The sequence below is a fragment of the Gobio gobio genome (genome assembly GCF_949357685.1).
Source record: "Gobio gobio genome assembly, chromosome: 9".
NCBI classification, from domain to species: Eukaryota; Metazoa; Chordata; class Actinopteri; order Cypriniformes; family Gobionidae; genus Gobio; species Gobio gobio.
Genome location: NC_137115.1, coordinates 29,705,128 through 29,724,928, shown reverse-complemented (window position 1 = coordinate 29,724,928; position 19,801 = coordinate 29,705,128). Strand labels below are relative to the sequence as shown.

At 38.1% G+C, this 19,801-nt stretch overlaps 1 protein-coding gene across 3 annotated transcripts in view; it reads left to right on the top strand.

Moving 5' to 3' along the window:
* The window catches only part of lrch3 (leucine-rich repeats and calponin homology (CH) domain containing 3), a 52,289-nt gene that overhangs the window by 17,339 nt on the left and 15,149 nt on the right, over positions 1–19,801 (top strand). For all 3 annotated transcript variants that reach the window (XM_079824973.1, XM_079824974.1, XM_079824972.1), the window contains exons 2-12: positions 6,370–6,514; positions 9,884–10,010; positions 10,112–10,217; positions 10,307–10,443; positions 15,682–15,791; positions 16,632–16,725; positions 16,842–16,968; positions 17,107–17,252; positions 17,335–17,411; positions 17,644–17,689; positions 17,786–17,926. In XM_079824973.1, coding sequence (XP_079681099.1) covers positions 6,370–6,514; positions 9,884–10,010; positions 10,112–10,217; positions 10,307–10,443; positions 15,682–15,791; positions 16,632–16,725; positions 16,842–16,968; positions 17,107–17,252; positions 17,335–17,411; positions 17,644–17,689; positions 17,786–17,926 — 1,256 coding nt within the window. The remainder of the gene's footprint in view (positions 1–6,369; positions 6,515–9,883; positions 10,011–10,111; positions 10,218–10,306; positions 10,444–15,681; positions 15,792–16,631; positions 16,726–16,841; positions 16,969–17,106; positions 17,253–17,334; positions 17,412–17,643; positions 17,690–17,785; positions 17,927–19,801) is intronic.

Below are 19,801 nucleotides of genomic sequence, written 5' to 3'. Positions count from 1 at the left end.
GCTCCATCTGAAAGCCAAGGTGCGCTCTTGCGCAGGAACCCCAAATATGCCCCGCAGAAGTAAGATAACGCACGTCATTCCCTATGAACATCAGACTATCGCTGTCGCTGAATGAACAGAAGATTGAAACACTTTGATTGATTTAAACATGACTAATAAACACACGACTACGACAATATATGGTTTATATTGGCGGTTCAAAACAATTCCTTCGTTAATTCCTTTTTCATTCCATGATAATACTTTTCAATACTCATGTGTCCGTGTTTGTGTGTGTTTGCATAGATGATTTACATGGAATTTAATGTGTATGCAATGTTTAAGTTGACGTTCAGTTAAATAAAATAACAAAAACTACAATTTGGATTTTCATTCAACTAAGTAGGTTGCTGTGATCTGTCCTGAATTTTTCACTGTAACCGACATATTCCGGCCCAAAAAACACAACACTGGAATGGGAGGTAACGGGAGTCATTCTTCTGTGATTGGGACGGGATGGGAATTTTCCCCAGTTTTTTCGTGGGTTTGGGATGGGACAGGATATTTTTTGTGGGGCTGGGATGGGAGAGGTTAGAAAATCCACTCCCGCGTCACCCTCTAGTGTTCATTGGCTGTACACTCGTTATCGCGGTGCAATGTAGGATTGAATGAGTGCACTCAATAACGTCCTCTACGATTTCGGACACCACTACAAATGGCTGTCCCCTCAAATAATGCACTATTGTAGGGTATAGGGGGCGATTTCAGATTCAGCCCTTGATTACAGCGGAGAATTCAAACAACACGGGGTGTGTGCGAGAGAGCGGTTTCTGCACGGATTTACAATGCTCACCACATAGATCATATAACACAGATATAGACCGGAGAGAGTGCATTTACGTTTTTTTATGGACAAATTTCATATAGTCTAGTGCTCTAAACACGAACCAGATGTATGTAAACAAGGACACTGATACAGCCGTACGTCTGATCATGAACGCGATGACACAATTATTCTGCTACACTGAAGACGATTAAGTTAATAAATAGACTGACAATTCAAAGAAGATCGGGCAAAAAAGTAACTGCTTTATTCTTTCTGTGTTAAACTTGCGCGTGTCATTTGTTCAGAGACTGTAATGCTCTTAAATGTGTAGAAAATATCCTTAGACATTGTAAATGTTCTTCCGCGTTTCTCCCTTGTTTTTTCAGTTTGTTGTTATATAGGGTTAGATTTTTAAAACGCTAAGGTGCCCTCAACTCAATTTTTTTCTCTCAGTGGTCATATTTTAATATTAATGTGTCTGTAATGAGTGTGTTGCAGTGTTGTCTCCCCACAGCATCATTTTGTGGGACTTTGCAAACCTGTATTCTAGTGTGGAATTTTTCTACAAAACTCATTCATCATGACCGTAAAATAGGGCATTCTAGTCAGTCTACTGCAGTATTTCCTCTCTCAATCAGTAGAAAATGTGGTTAACACCCTGTCATGCATAGGGTTGGGTACCGAATTGGGTACTTTTAAGGGCACCGACCGAATAACGTCGGTACTAACGAGTACCGATCATCAATCGGTACCAAATTTCGGTACCTGAGTACGCATCTGGTGATATAGACTAGTGTCTGTGAATATTAAACCGCAAAAAGACTATTTAAATACGAATCCTGCGTGTCTCTGTTCGAATGAATGGTGCAGATGTGCGGTTTAATTTACCTCTCACACACTCAGAATCGCGTGTGAAGGTCGCATGTTTCCATCTCTGCCGTCTCATATGAGGACCTCATCCAGAACCACTGAGAGTCACTTTATGAGCATTTCACCGTTTCATTTGAGAAACTACCGTCATATAATAAACACACAAACTCAAAGCTCTTCACGGCAACCCGTCAAAATAAAAGTTCGGTTTAACTTGACAAATACATTACTCTTGTACAGTAGAATTTAGATGCGTCTCCGTGTAATAATAATACGAACTCTAATGTAATTATAATAAATTATCAAAACGTTATTTTTAAGTAATAAATCACAAATTTTCTTCATGTTTTAATTTTAACCGTATAAAGCTCAGTTTTGCAGCACTTTGTTTGACAAAAAAGTTTAATTAAATTAAATCATTTGATTACCAGAAAATACACAACACATAATTTGTGGGAAATCTTTTCATAGAAATGAAATTAAAAAGAAAAAATAATATGGTTGTTTTTATTAATTAAATTAAGTACCTACACTGTAAAAAATCCATCTTATGTTTTGTATGACAAATTCAGCTTTTAAAGTTTATTCAACTATTTAACATGAAAAAAGTTTGTACAACTAATTGACCCTAAGTTGAGAAAAATCAAAAATGTTCTGCAGCTGGTTGCCTCAAACGTAAGTTTTCTCAACTTTTTTTTTTTTACAGTGTAGTAGCCTACTATTTACTAGTAAATATTTCAGTATACAAACATCACAGACAATGGCAGACAGAGACCAGGGCAGCTCTGGCATAATGTCAATAACACTTCTATAAATGAATTACAGTTTTTGCACAGTTATTGATGTAAACATCCCTAAAGTACCGAAAAAAGGTGCCGTTGGGTACCGGTACTGAATTTCGGGTACTGATACCGGTTAAAATGTGAACGGTACCCAACCCTAGTTATGCACTGACAAAGCTGTGCATAACAAAAAAAATAAATCGCAGCCTTAGTCTTAAACGCATAGCGTTTCGTGTTGCACTGTTATTTACATGCGTGGAGCGTGTCTCATCACGTTTGGGTTGATTATAATGTTCATCTGGGAACATTGCGTGCGTCATTTCGTCCGATTTGTAATGTACGCTATGTTTCTAAATATGCCAACTGTTCATCGCGATTTCAAAATAAGTTTAAACCTTCGCTCTGAGTTCATGTTTTGATGTCTACATGTTCTTTTTCAAGAAATTACAGTGGCTGTAGCATTTCTGTCATAAAGAAGTGGCCCAATATTAAATATTAGCTGGAAAATTGAATGAAATGGATTTGATCATTAAAGTGTGACAAAAACCACAACCAACAGGCATTTGTTGTAATACATAATTGACAGGTAGATTTGTAATATTATGTATATTAATATTATATATTTTAGATGTGTTCAATAAAACCATGTGATTCATTGCTTTTGAGACTTTATTTGAACCAATTGCCTCATTGTTATGTATTTTAAGCAATTTTAAAGGCTATTGTTCGCCTTAGGTCTATTTTTATTACCACAAAAAATTATCAGATTACTCGATTAATTGTCAAAATAATGGACTGATTTTTCGATTACCAAAATAAGCATTAGTGACAACCCTAAACCAATCAGAAAAAAAGAAAATATATTTTTTAAAGTCCCGCCGATCATCGTTTTCGTAATTGGTCGTCGCTGTCACATCAGAGTACTAGAGTACTCGTGCATATCCCTAAATAACTAGATTTACAATGTTTTTACTTATGTATACTTACTTATGTACAGCATCGATAGCTGTTTAGTCAAAATGGTTCTTTTATATTGTTGTCAAAAAGCTGAGAAAATGTTTTTTATTTCCTTTTGGCTTCGATATGAATTGGATTCTTGTATTTGGTGAGTTATTTTACAGTGCGTTTTATTGAAAAGACTTATGAAAGAGATATTTGATATAAAAGAGGAATGGCGCAGGAATCCTTTGAGGGAGATGCTGGATTGAACATTATTGCAGTGTTTCTGCTGTTGTCTTGCCTCGAGGCCCGAAATGATGACTGTTGTGTACAAGCATTGAGGAAGTGAAGTGAACTGGATATTGCTGTCTATATTTGACAGAGGCCATGAGTCAGTCTGAAACTCTGTCCGGTGCTTGACACTCATAAAGGAAATATAAACGAACAAAAACGAGTAGATGTCTTTGCTCGTCTCAGCCCTGTTGTTGTGTAATGTTGAACGTTTTCAGAATTAGAGCATCAGCATCATGTATAAACAGATCATTAATTCTTAAAGTCTCAAGGACAAGTGTTTTGGATCCTGTCTCTGCCTGAAATAATCTGATCTGACTTTGCTTGTTTAGTGGGTGTTGCATGAGTTTGTAAGGATTGCATGAGCGTCTAAAAACCAAGGGTGAATCTCAAAAGTCTTTGCTCCTTAAAATAAGCTTTTAATAAGCTTAGTGTTTGTATGTTTTGAGTTCTTCATAATGGATCCGAATTGTTTGCGGACTGTGCCAGTGTGTTAGTGTGTGTGTGTGAGTGAGCATGCTGGTTTTAGGTAGCACTCTGTGTAGGAAGCAGACGTTACAGTCAGCAGAACTTCCTGTCTTCCCCATCCCGGATCTCTGCACAGCTGCACAGTTACAAATATAGATCCAGTGTGGATTGGAAAGCCATCAATACATCCACAAACCTCCAAGACACTGACAAACAACCTCTACAGGCCACAGCTCAACACATTGACCATGAATAAAAAGCCCTGATTCCACTGATTTTGCGTAACTTCCTGTCAGAGCTCACAGACACACAATATGAGATTTGGAAACCTGTCTCAATCTCTCTCAATATTTTCCTTTTGACAATATTTTAATATACATGTTGAAATTGATTTTTTTTTCTCTCTCAAAACAGTAGTAGAAAGTACTGAAAAAAAGTTTATCTACAGAGAAAGCCATTGCTACAAGTTCCAATCAAATGGTTTACATGAACTCCGTTTCAATTCAAAAACTGAATTCAACGATTTGTTTCATCACTCGAAAATTTGGTGCATATGCAGAAAATACAGAAAAAACAGGTTTCTATATAATAATTCTATTATGGTTAAAATCAGAGATACTATTGAAATGGGAAGTATTTATTGTGTCTTTATGGCACAATAATCTCCTTGGAATCGCAGCAATATGTTAGTGGTTAATTTTATATTAATTTATCAATAATGTTGAATATATCGTAAATTGCATTTTCATTAAGTCATCTTTATTTATATAACGCTTTATACAATACAGATTGTTTCAAAGCAGCTTTACAGTGATCAACAGGAAAATGATTCAATGATGCAAAAAGATTTGGCTGTACAGCAGCTGTAAAAGAAAAAAAGTGTCATTGTTCAGCTGAAGTCAGTTCAGTGTTGATTCAGTTCCATTGTGAAGATCATCAATTATTAAATTAGTTCATTTAGTTTTCCTACGAAAGGATTAAACCAAACCAGATCAGAACACTCTCAAAATAACCACAACTAAAATTCAAAAACACCTGCAAATGATCACAGCTACCATGTGTTGTCGGAAATTCCCTTAAAATGTTCTCTCTATGCATTGCTATTATTAGGCCCAGAATCTCATCTGATCATGTTGAAATGTGTGTTTGAGCACCAGTATAAGCATACTGGCCTCTTTCATGTAAGCCAGAACAGAAAAATGGACACTTATCTCACTTTAAGTCTGGCAGCTATTTTTGGTGGTCATGGGGTCTCGCTTGCAAGTGCTTGTGAGAATTTGTCCTCTGGGTTTAAAGTCGAAGTCTGTGTGTGTGTGTGTGTGTGTGTGTGTGTGTGTGTGTGTGCATGCAAATATAGCCAGAGTTACTTGTATTTCTGATGATTTCTGGATTGGTTCTGAAAAAGATCCAAAATCTTGATGCATAAAACACTTTGTTTACCCCTAAATGACAAATGACTTTCCGACAGGCAGCAACCAAGCATTATGTATACATTATGTATAGATTTCAGATACAGTTCGGATGATTGCATTGTGGCTGCGTTAAGTGACTGATGATTGGACAGACCTGCATAATAAGTGTGCAATAGAAATTTCTTTTTTTTTAACCTCCATTTTACTATCTGTAGCAGATGAGGTGTTCATGATGGTCAGCAGCTCTGAAAGTACGAGATCACATTTTAGGTTGATGTCTATAATTTTTTATATTTTATGTATTGTATGAAGTATTACGCAAATAGATGGAAATGTAAATTTGGTTTCACATGTTGCGATTGGAAAAGTGTAGCTTGCGGTGATGAGCTTTAATACATCCTGCTTCCAATATTGGCCAATTTAAATCAATAGTGGTTAGGGTTGCAATTTTTCAGAAACTTTCCACGTTTTTTTTATTTATTTTTTTTATTTTATGGAAATTTACTGGAAATGTTTTGCCCCTTTGCAACCCTAATAAAACATATTTTGGCTAATACTGATTATAATAGTGTAGGTTAATTGACCTGCAGGAGAGTAGAGCAGATGTTCTAGAGGGTTTTTAGAGACTTGTTTCCAGCACAATGGTCCAGGAATGAGCCAAGAGCTCGTCAAACACGCTTTTACATGTGTGAAACCAAACACAGGTGTGCAGCTCATCTCCTGCCAGACATACGTTTCTTATTGACTTTTTTGTCCATCTCTCTTTCTCTCTCTCTTTTATCTATCCGCTATCTCCTCTCAGATCTGTCACGAAACAGGTTGACGGAGCTGCCGGTGGAGGTGTGCATGTTTGTGTCGCTGGAGAATTTGAACCTGTACCAGAACTGCCTACGCTCACTACCAGAGAGTCTGATCAACCTACAGTCCCTCACCTACCTAAATATCAGGTCAAATCCATAGACACCACCACATTCATAACATTACAGTACTCAATTTTGTAAAACGTGCAATGAATTTTTGTTCCTGTCATTTAAATCAGATAAAAAAAAAGTTCTTATAAATTGATTTGAGAAGTTTCTGAGATTTTAAACCATGCATTTATTTTGAAATTTCAAAAAAGCTTCCAACCATCTAACAAGGAACTTGTTATAATTTACTTAGTAACTCACCAAAACCATATTTTACTCACAGTTGGTGCACAGCAAGTGTTAATTAGATGTGTTTACTAAGGCAAGCATCACTTTTACTATTGCTTGCATTTAAGGTTAGGTATTTGAACAATCTCCAACCCAAGTTCTATTTTAGCCAGTCATGCACTGTTTGTGTTTCAGACGTAATTAGACTTCACTTCATATTATTTGGCCTTTTGGAAGTGTGTGAGGTGTAGTGTTGTCACGATACTGGAATTTCTAACTTCAATACGATACCTAAAAAAGTATCGATATTCGATACCATTTTTGATACCACAGGGAAAAACGCTGCATATACTGTCAAATAGATATTTTTAATATAATTTCTTTTTTTGTCCATCTATTGAAAGTCTAAAATTCCTTCTGAAGCGATCACTTTATATGATAAAGCTTTTTCTCATATATAAACGTTGATCAATTATCTCGCAAATATTTGCTAACTAATTGTGTTGCAATATCTTACAGCACAAGGAAGCTTGATTTCATATTGAATTTAAAAAGACGAGTAAACGGTAATAAAATAAGAACAAATAAACAAATGACTAACAATAGCACAAATAAATACAATAGAATAAAGATACAAATGAAATGGACTGATTTATTTTTTCAGGTAGGTCTAACAGTATTCAGGTAAGAAACTGAATAAAAAAAACCCCAAAGTAATCAAATTTAAAATAATATCGAATAATCTTCATTATAAAAAATAAATACAAGTTAATCAGTCAAGAGCAGCAAGTGATTGTTTGTCTTTTTGTTGTTTGAATAATAAATAACTGCTGTCCCTTTAAGACCTGACGCACGCATGGATCCCAAACACTCCTGTTACACATTCTTCCTGAACTGACTGTGTGTACGTTAATACTCACCAAGATGGACATTGAGACATTTTTTGAGTGTATTTGACCATTAATTGGGTCTGAATCCCACAGACTTGCATTGAAGTCCATATCTAGAGACCGAGATGTAGGCTCTTTTGATAAATAAAAATTGATTTGATTGATTGATTTGACCAGTAAGAAACCACTTAGCAACTATAGCATTATTTATATACAGTTATAGTATGTATAACATATGTTTAATTAGCTTTTATTTTTACACCTACAGTTTTCATTTTTAGTCATTTTGTTGTGCTGTTCTTTTGTCATTTCTTTTTTATTTAGTTTTTATTTGATATTTCTATTTAGATTTTATTTTAGTTTTAGCAATTTATAATGGATCAGGGCTCCAGACTGTGACTAAAGCAGTCGCATTTGCGACCAAAAATATTAATTTGCAAGTGATATTTTTATTGAGATCGCCACTGGCGACAATTTAAATGTACATGATATGATTAAAAATGATGTGCTTTTTTACCTGCATGTTCTGTAATGAGTAGCCCATCTTTTGTTTGACACGCAGCTAAGTTGCAGTGGAAAAAACCTCATTGAGCTCAAGCGCCAAATACACATTGCGACAGTGAGGATCAGCTTTCCGCGTCAGAAATGCATGTCAAAACAAAAAATATCACACTTTTTCAAAGCCCTCATCTAAAAACCTCATCGAGCTTCCAACCATCTAACAATCTAGTTAGATCATCAAATCTAGTCTTAAATCTAGTTTTTGTGACGCTGTGCCAGCATAAGAGTGATAGAAAACGACTGAGACGTGTCAATGAACATCCAAGTACTGTAAAAGTGCAGAAAGGCAGTATTTCATGCACAACGTGGATAAACTCCCAGATAAACATGTCAGCTGTAACAATGCTCGTTTTTAATTGATAAAGAGATGGATTCTTATTCTAAATATCTTTTAATCTTTGCTGTTTCCTATTACTGCCTGAACTTCACATTGTTTGTAGCGTAGCCACCCATAATCACATTAAGATTTGTACTTGTCACCTTTTAATGTCACTTTTAATGTTTGTTAATTTTAATAAACAATTAACAAACTTTCAGCTTTCAAATTCTTTTATTTGATCACGAAATGCAAGCAATACATGTAGTTTTGGTGCTCTTTAATATGGCCTGACATATCATTCAATCAGTATTTTGACCTTGGAAAGAGCCTGTATAAAACAGCTTGAGAACAGTCATTTCACATAACATCAAATTTACCTCAGAAAAGCAATTCAGTGCTCATAAACTCGCTAGTCAGCTAGAAAAATAACTAAATATATGCAAAATCAATTCAGTTCCTACTTTAAAGGTGCAGTGTGTGAATTTTAGCAGCATCTAGTGGTGAGGTTGCGAATTGCAAACGGCCACCGTTCACCCCTCCCTTTTGAAGCTCATAGAGAAGCTACGGTGGCCGACACAGGACAAACATGTCGTCGTCGGAGAGAGCAGCGATTGACTAGCGCCCTGGAGAGAAATTTTGTCAGTTTAGGGCTACTATAGAAACATAGCGCAAAATGCAATTTTTTTTTTAAGGGGACCCGCGGCGTATGAAGATAGAAATTGCTCATTCTAAGGTAATAACATAACGGTTCATTATGTACGGACTTTATACACCACTGAAAACATAGTTATGTATATTATATTGCATTTGTGTCAATAGATCCTCATCATAACTACACACTGCACCTTTAATTTAATCTTAGTTCCCAGTACATCCACAAGATGGATGAAAATGCTGATGCTGTAAAAGTAGGGCAGTCGTGAAAACGCATAACAAAATTAAAACGCATTTATTCTTTTGAGGCACAAATAATTTGACGCCTATTTTTCATCTTATAGGAGCTAATGGCTCCTTAATTTTTTTTTTCTGTCTGAATCCCTGCTTATTTTATTTTGGTTACTAGTTGCCTGGCAACATGTCACCCTCATGTTTATCTAAATAAAGTCATATACAGCAGGGATGGCATGAGGATGAGTTAATGATGAAAGAACTTTCATTTTGGGTGAATTATCCCGTATATATTTTTGTATATAATATTTATATTTTATGTAATCTTAGCTTTATTTAAATGAATGAAAAAACATTTTTAATAGTTTGTTTTAATTAATTATAAACAACATGCTTATAATCACTCCGAACTCTTTAGCAACTTGGAACTCTTTCACAGCAAAGTATCACTGATATTTTCTTAAGTCTAGTTTTTGGGCCCTGCAGGTTTTGATTCCCATGGTTCTCATTTTCTCTCTTCAGTCGTAACCAGTTGTCCACTCTCCCCGCACACTTGTGCCGATTGCCGCTCAAAGTTCTGATCGCCTGCAATAACAAGCTGGTATCACTGCCAGAGGATCTGGGCAAACTCAGACAGCTCACTGAACTGGTGTGTGTGTGAACCAGCACTTTCTTGAACTCTGCAGTTTATCTTCACATCTTTTCTCACTTATGCACATAACTCATCAACTTTCTTTCTCTCTCTTCAAGGACGTCAGCTGTAATGAGATCCAGACTCTTCCTCCACAGATCGGTCAGCTGGAAGCTCTACGCGATATCAACATCCGCAGAAACCACCTCGTTCACCTGCCTCCTGGTCTGAAACGCAGTCACCTGCAGCTGTATGAAATGTGTGATGTTTTCTAGTGGATGTGTTGTGTCATTTCTATGTTGATTGGTTTGCAGAGTTGGCTGAGCTGCCGTTGGTCCGGCTGGATTTTTCCTGTAACAAGGTAACGACAATCCCCGTATGCTACCGCAATCTCAGACACCTTCAGAGCATCATTCTGGACAACAATCCTTTGCAGAGCCCACCTGCACAGGTAACACATGTTCTTGTTTTGATCCATATTATACATCCTGTTTTAGAAATTGGTCACTTTATGATTAAAACGATTTTTGAATGCTGTTTCAAAGCCTTTAGAGCATTTTGATTTTCAACGTTCTTTAGTGTGTGAAAAATGGTTTTCAAAGTTACAAAGCACAAAGTAACTTTATTCTCTATATCAGTAAGCACTGTTTCTTAACTCCCTAAACGCCTAGATTAGGGCTGGGCAGTATGACGATATATACAGTGGGGAAAATAATTATTTGGTTCCCTGCTACAAAGAAAATGAAGGGTCTATCATTTCTATGGTAGGTTTATTTTAACAGATAGAGACAGAATAGCAACCAAAAAATCCAGAAAAAACACATTATATAAAGGTTCTGAAATGTATTTGCATTTCAGTAAGTGAAATTAGTATTTAATCCTCAAGCAAAACATGATTTAGTATTTGGTGGAGAAACCCTTGTTGGCAAGCACAGACATTTCTTGTAGTTGGTCACCAGGTTTGCACATCTCAGGAGGGATTTAATCCACTCCTCTTTTCAGATCCTCTCTAAATCCTTAAGGTTTCTTGGCTGTCGCTTGGCAACTCGAAGTTTCAGCTTCCTCTAGGGCTGTGCAATTAATTTAATTTCGATTTCGATTTTGGCTCCCAACGATCACCAAAATAGTACAATCGAGAAAAAAAACGATTATTTTGCCATGTTCTGTTTTGCAAGAACACTCTTATGTTGTCTTGCGTTCTGAATGAAACGTGCACATCCGCCCCTCCCGAAGCCACAAACTCTCTCAGGTCGTGACTCGTGTGCATATCATCCGCTGGAATTTAAAAACTTGGCGCGAGTAAAGATGGCAGAAGGAGGGCAGTTACAGCAGCGTTTGGTGAGCAAAAAAGGCAAAAACAACTCCATTGTCTGCAGTGATGGGAATAACGGCGTTATAGATAAACGGCGTTACTAACGGAATAATTTTTTTCAGTAACAAGTAATCAAACGAATTACTGTTTCTCCCGTTACAACGGCGTTAGCGTTACTGAGAGAGAAAAAACACGTCGTTACTATAATAGAGCTCACTGAAGCGGTTTTCATCCGAACAGGCTCTCTGTCAGTCGGACCTGCAGCGCTTTTCTTTCTCTTGTTGGTGTGTGTGTGTGTGTGCGCGCGGGCCTGCATGCCATGCGTGTTGTGGTACACATAACTGATGATGATTAGTGGGTGGGAGACAAGGTTGAGGTTGATAGGTTGAGTTCACACACACACACACACACACCTATGACACACGCACTCGCATATGCACAGTCACACACACCAAGTCCAACGACTTCAAAGGTAGTTTTCGCAAACTGGAAGTATGCGCTACTTTTCCCTCTTTGAATGTTTATGTAACGTGCAACTTATGCCCAGGAAGAAAGAGTTTCTCCACGTCTGTGGCAAGTAATTCTAATCTAATGAAGCGCCTCACATCATCATCACATGCCACCACAAAATTAGCGGCTAAAAACCCAGGTGATAACGCTCCACTACCAAAGGAGTAGTATAGTACTGATAATATTTACACAATATTTACACTATAGTAGGCCTACTGATAATATTTACAATAATGCATTGAATTTGATAGGTGTCTCTCATATTGTCCCACAGCAACATTACAATAGTGTACATTACTGTACAATGTTTTATAATAATAATTTATTCTATTTAGTGTCCAATTCATTCATTTAACATATTTAATATTAGGGGCAACCAAGTTTTGAAGAAAAAAAAAAAACTTTCCCTGGTAATTAGTTACTTTTATGATGATGTAACTCAGTTACTATTTGTAAGAAGTAGCTAGTAACTATAACTAATTACTTTTTTAAAGTAACGTGCCCAACACTGGTTGTCTGGGAACAGTTTGGCTTCGAGGAATCAGACGACGAGCAGAAACATGGTAGTGGCTGCAACACATTCCCAAAGTCATGTGAAATAATCGTGTTACATAATCGTGATTTCAATATTGACCAAAATAATCGTGATTATGATTTTTTCCATAATCGAGCAGCCCTAGCTTCCTCCACAGATTTTCTATAGGATTAAGGTCTGGAGATTGGCTAGGCCACTCCATGACCTTAATATTGTTTCTTGTTGAGCCACTCCTTTGTTGCCTTGGCTATATGTTTTGGGTCATTGTCATGCTAGAAGACCCTTCTTCAGTGTTCTGCCTGAGGGAAGGAGGTTCTGGTCCAAGATTTTATGATACATGGCCCCGTCTATCGGCCCCTCAATGTGGCGAAATCATCCTGTACCCTTAGCAGACACCCCAAAGCATAATGTTTCCACCTCCGTGCTTGACTGTTGGGATGGTGATCTTGGGGTCATACTCATAGTCAGCATTTCTCTCCCTCCACACACGGCAAGTTGAGTTGATGCCAAAGAGCTCGATTTTGGTCTCATCTGACCACAGCACTTTCTCCCAAGCCTTCTCTGAATCATTTTGGTGTTCATTGGCAAAATGTCTTCTTGAGCAGGGGGACCTTGCGGGCTCTGCAGGATTTCAATCCCTTGCGCGTAGTGTGCTACCAATGATTTGCTTGGTGACTATGGTCCCCATTAACAAGCTCCTCCCGTGTAGTTTGGGCTGATACCTCACCTTTCTCAAGATCATCCTTACCCCATGAGGCGAGATCTTGCATGGAGCTCCAGACCAAGGGCGATTGATGGTTTTGTATTTCTTCCATTTCCAAATAATCGCACCAGCAGTTTTCTCCTTCTCACCAAGCTTCTTGCTTATGGTCTTATAGCCCATTCTAGCCTTGTGCAGATCTACAATCTTGCCCCTGACGTCCTTTGACAGCTATTTGGTCTTGCCATAGTTGTGGAGAGGTTGGAGTGAAAGATACAGATTCTGTGGAAAGTAGGGATGTGACGGTGAGGAAATTTTCCCACCGGTTAATTGATGTGTGACAACACCGGTAATACCGGTATCACCGGCGGAGGCTTTTAAATCACTAATTCTATCTAACCGAAAGTAACATGCACACGACCGCTCTGAACTGAAAACGCGCCAGTGCGCACACACCGTGACTGACCGCTCGTCTGTAAATGCGCGCTCTGTGAGGCCATGGGTGCGTCTCAATCAGTTCCCTAGTTCAGTAGTCAGGGCACTGATCAAGCATTGATCAGTCTATGATTGAGATGCACGCCATGAATGCACACTGTTAGTTCGTCCGTGAAGCCTCGTTTATACTCGACGCGCCCGCACGAGCGCGAGGGTGCGCGCGGCAAAAATAAATCCGCGGAGGCTCGCACTGCGGAGCCAGGCGAAAGTAAACAATGCGCGCTCTGTGCGGCCGTGCACATTTTACTTTCGGTTTTTAATTAGCGCCAATTCGGCTGCGGGTTGCTTGAATTGTGGGTTCATTAGCCTATTATTTTTAATGAAAAACACAACAACAAAACAAATGACAAACTCCCTTAAATAGGCGCTTTTACGTTTCGCTTTGAAACCAAATCTTCCGCGATCATCTCAGTCAGCTCCTCACTCTTAAATCTGATGAATGACTCCTGCCGAGACTCACGGTCGGATCCTGCTTTATTAAGCAGACACGTTCAGTTTTTATTTGTATTGTCTGTTCTCTAACTGAACTAAATTATTTTATTACTATAAAAAAAAATCAAAAAGACGGTGGGCGGTGCCACGGTGGGCAAGTGATGTAACCGGTGTGGAGTCTGGACACCGGTAACACCGGCAACACCGACTATCGTAGCAAGCCTAGTGGAAAGGTGTCTTTTATACAAATAACAAGCTGACATTAGGAGTACTTTCTTAAAGCGACTGGACTAATCTGTGTTTCACATGGGAACATAACCAATCTGTGGGAGGCAGCTTTTTTGCTGGGTTTTGATTGCTTGAGTTTGTCTCTATCCATTAAAATAAATCTACCATACAATTATAAACCCTTCATTTCTTTGCAAGTTGGCAAACTTACAAAATCAGCAGGGGAACAAATAGTTATTTTCCCCACTGTATCGTGGCGATCCGTATAAAATGTGTAACGGTACAGATTTAGCTATATCGTGTATATTATGGTATATAAATAAACACGTAGCACAGCAATATTGACACTTTAGAGCGATGAAACGCATGAATGAGGCAAAGAGCAGGACAAGCTTGATGTTAAAAAGAGTTAATTTGTGAAAAAGAACTTTGCGGTGCTCGCATCTCTCACCATGCTGATGTGAATTTAGTTCTCTTTGAATAATTATTGTGTTTCAGTGGTCGAATACATACACAATAATGTCAAAATGTTCATCGTGTGGAGTATTCACATTCTGTAAAGATAGTTAAGTCGCAATTGAAAGTAAACCGTTAAGTGTAAAGAGTTTATCTCTCTATCAGTTTAAAGAATCCATGCAATCTGTCTTAGAGAGCAGCAGGTATATTAGGCTGCTGTCACTTTGTGTCGTTAATGTTAATCAAATAAAAGAGAAAATAACTATTTTTAAATGAATAACTTTTGTAGCTTTTAATAAGTATACATTTATATTTAATTCATACCGTGAAGACTGTGCAGTTTTTAATTTAACATCAGATTATACATTTTTTGTTAAATAAACCTATTATACCTAAACATTTTAATTTATTCATATTTTTGTTATATTGTATTCGTCCAATTGTTTGTAATTTGCTTCTTTATTCTTGTTTTTAAAAACAAAAATAAAATAGCAAAAATATTGTGATTTGTATATTTTTACCATAAATAAAATTATAATAAATTAAATTAAATTAAATTAAATAAAAACGTGAAATCAAATTTTGGTTATATTGTCCATCCCTAACCTTTATTGTAGTCTTGAATTTTCACAATTCTCAATTCCTCATTTAAATAATTCCCAGCCAAGGCATACAGGGAAAAAAAGGGACAAGGCCTGGTTGAGTTGTTAGTGTGTTTAAACTCACAGTTATGGTGAGAGGCATGACATTTCCCAAACCCGCTCGAATAACACACTGGTCCAGCTGACAAATCAGAGAACATTGCACTTTTTAGAAGGAGGGGCTTCATAGAGGCATGATCTAAACAGAGTGTTATTGACGGTCTAGGAAGAGAGATACTGCAAGTGTTAAATATGTGAAAATTAAGGTGTTTTTTGAACATGCAAGCATAAAAATCTATTCTAGTAGACAAAAAAACAAAATCAAGACTTCCACATCCCGAGGACCATGTTTATTGATGTGTTTCTACATCTTCCTACAGATTTGTATAAAGGGAAAGATTCATATATTTAAATATCTGAACATGGAGGCGTTTAAAGCAGCATCAGACCTTCCAGACTATGACAGAAGACCACTGCCCTTCGGATCGTGGTAAGAACACATTTCATTTCACTGGGTTTTGTGGGCATAATGTGGATCAAACTTTGATGTACTCCCTAGCTTTCACTCGCACCCACATCCAATTTGGGCCAGTGTTTATCAGCTGTATCTCTCAGAGGACACGCAGAACAGGGCGATTCTGCAGATAAGAAGGGAGGGAAAGGAAAAGACACAGACTGAATGAAAGATTGGATTGATTGGAATGAAGGTATGAAGAGAGGAGAGATTGCAGCAACACCGGATGACGATAGATGAAATGAAGTAGACATTAAACTTCTCAAGAGGCAGAAAAATGTTTTTGCTCTGTGGCAATAAAATATAAAAAATCCCATAGATTTACACTAAAGGAGGGACCAAAGCCATGTCTAGACACCAGAAGATCACAGAGACTTGAGAATGGGCTGCTTTGATTTGGGCCATTAAGAAACCACCAACAGCTGTCAGATAAATGTTTTGCTTGGTGGAAATGGAATTTGAATAATACAACAAAACACTACAGACTTGAACTGAAAGAAGGACTCGTGCCTTTTATTTCAAGCCTAGAAACGAAGTTCACAGAGATTAGGGAATGGACTTTCATTTTGGCCAGTAGGAAATGTAAGAAAAACACTTTAGCAACTGCATAGCAAAACCATGGTAAACACCACTCACATTTTCTGCAGAAATTGTAAAAAATCTTGCATTTTTTATTTTATTTCATCTCTTGCAGGGTGATATAGGTGTTAGAAATGAATTGCTTATAAAAGTTATTTCAAACAGACTATTTCTATGCATTTGTTCCTCATGGAGCAATATGATGATATGATGTTTCTCTGGTCTGTCTCCTCTCAGTGCAGAGGATTTGTATTCTGGTCGGCCGTACGGAGCTCTGGACTCTGGGTTTAACAGTGTGGACAGCGGAGACAAGAGGTGGTCAGGAAATGAGGTAAGTGCTTTTCAGGTCACTCAATTAAGAATCCAATCTATCCAACTCCATTATGTATTGCTCATTTGTTTTAATTAAATCTGTTCTGCCTTTTTTCCATCTATCCCTTCTTAAAGCCTTCAGATGAGTTGTCAGACTTGCCTGTGAGAGTGGCAGAAATCACCAAAGAGCAAAGACAGAGACGAGATCGAGAAAGAGAACGTGAGGATCATCGGACGGGGTCTCACGTGACCAATGGCACATGTGAGACGACACCTACTCTTATGAAATGGATCGTTCAGACTCTAAACTCTAATAATAAGCCACGAGAAGCTGTGTATTACAATGATTTTTTTACCATGGTTAAGTGGGTTTTAAGCACTTTATTGTCTCTTTCTGTAGTGGATGCAGAGCTTGAACAGATAGACTTCATTGACAGCTGTACGGGGGATGATGATGAAGAGGATGGGAGGAGCCGTAGAAGGACGGACCCAGTCAGCCTCAGCTCTCAGTTTATGGCCTACATTGAAAGACGAATCACCAGAGAGGTGCGTATTAGTGTTTAATGGCTGCTCACATCAGTTCTGATTTTGTTGTTACCACAGGGTTTATAATAGCTTTGCCTTCTAGGGTTCACCTGTGAAGACCAGCCCATCCAGAGACTTAAGAACTGACGACCCAAGACGCCAAACCTCCTTACATAACCGGTACTGACCAAATTACAGTCTTAAATGATTAAATGTATACAATTGTTTGTATGCATGTATAAAATAAATCACAATATTAAATGAGTTGTAAACATTTTATCATATAATACAAATAACATAAAATGTTAGGCAAAAACAGCTATACACACTAATTGTACTGAAAAGGAAAGTAACATAAAAGGGGCAAAAAGTACATGAAAAAAAAAGTCACTAACAGTTGTTCTCTCTTCAGCGGTGGGTCAGATACAGCGGTCACGTCTTCATACGCTCATAACCAGGTAAGAGTATGAGTACAAAGAGTATTTACATACATACCTCATTATGCAGTGAATCAAAAGAAAACCCTGTGGGTTTACACTGGTTCTGTCTATCAGCGGCCTGCTGGTGTGGGGTCAGGGTCTGGTGGCGGTGTGGAGAGAGTGAGACGAGAAGCACAGCTGGCGGCACTGCGGTACGAGGAAGAGAGACAGAAAACAAGATCAGTGCAAAGAGATACGGTTGTGAATTCCGTCAAGGTACTCGCACACAAAATTTATTATAAATGTTTTCGCCAAATAGAGCGCTGCAGTGAAGACGCATTTTGTAGGCTGTATCCCAATAGGATTTTGCCATTGGTTTTTGGATTATTGCAATACATAAGGCCTGTGACAAACAAGTCTATGATTCTTAAATGTTTTGTTCATCATGATGATCTTTATAAATTACAAACTTTTTGTGAATTTTAAAGTCTAAATACAATCGCCAGAAAAAAGTTAAAGGTAGTCTATACATTTTTTGGAATGTCAAAGTCTAAACAGAAACTTTTTAACCCCTTTTTAACCTGTCTAATAAAAAAGAAAAGGTAGAAAGAAAAATCTTCAACGTCCAAGATGTCGTATCTAACCAGCTACCAAACCAAAAATACAGCAGGTGGCACATGTCCCTAACCTGGTGTATTTATAAAGAAACAAAAACTAAGTGCATACCGTGTATGTCACATGACATAACTTACCTATCCCTTTTCCTCTGTCCAGCACAAACACAACGATAATGCTTTCAACAACTCAAGAATGAAGGAACCAAAATAGGGTCGGCAAGATAATGTTGGTTCACATGGTTACAGAAACATACTGACAAAACAAACACAACAGAACCACAGAGTGCACGATCACAGTTCAAGTCTATACGAAGGCAAGTCTCTATTTCTGCATTTACGTGTCCTTTTTATAGTTTCCAGGGCTTCCGGTGGCGAATCGAATGCCCCTCTCGGATGATTGACAACTGAGGGAACTAATCCGCATGTCACCTGCGAAAGTTAAAGTAAAAACGGAGAGCACAGAAGAGCACATCCAAATGTCACATAGGGACAACCACAGACCTTATTTCAGGCATTTAACCAAAAACACTTAAAGGGGTGGTAAACCACGATTTCACTATTCTAACTTTAGCTAGCGTGTTATGTTGCTGCTTGAGCATAAACAACATCTGCAAAGTTACAAAGTTCAAAGTTTAAAGCAAAGGGAGATATTTGCTTAGTTTCTAAGAACTACAGCAAACGGCCAGTAGGCGACTACACACATTGCTCCAGGGTTGGTGACATCAACAGGCTCAATATTTACATAAACCCCTCCTCCGAGAATATTAAATAAGGGGGGGTGAGGCCATTTTGTATCGCGGCGCTGTTGTGGTATAAGTTAGTTAGGCTGGAGTGTTGTTGCCGCGATGCCGAGGAAACGCTGTTATTTCCATCCGGATTGCAGGTCTGGGGTACTTGCTCTGTTCAGCCTTCATAGGGACGGGGGTGCGTTGCAGAGCGTTTAACACACAGCATGTTATATGCACGTGTGTTTGAGTCAGCGGGGAATCAGGCGCGCGCGGGGCTCTCTGCAGCACATCTAACAGAGGAAAACATCCACCGTCTTCGCGATTTCAATGCCGGATTTGCACAACGTCAGCTGCGTGAAAAAAACACTGCCGGTGCGTGGATGCACGACGCGCGCGCTGCACATTTCACGGAGGACAACACAAACTTCCACAAACTTCGCGAGTTCAATACAGGATATGCACAACGGCTTGTCCTGAAAGCTGGATTTACAAACAGAAGCTGTTCACGGGCCACAACCTGTAAGTCTGATTTATTTTTCATCGATGTGTTTTCCTGTAATAGGTTGTAGCAAGGAAGTAAACAGATGACAGCGCTGTTCTGCAAACCAGTCTGTTAAATGCTCATTCATACTTAACGTTATCCGACGAACACCTAACATTACAAACACTAACGTTAAAATCTCAACAGCGAACCTGGCATAGTGTAAATGATTCTTTGATTAGAGCTTTTATGTATTATTTATCTACAGGCATGCTAAACATGGTTCTGTGTGTGATTTGGCTAACTTACTAGTAAAGCCAGTGCT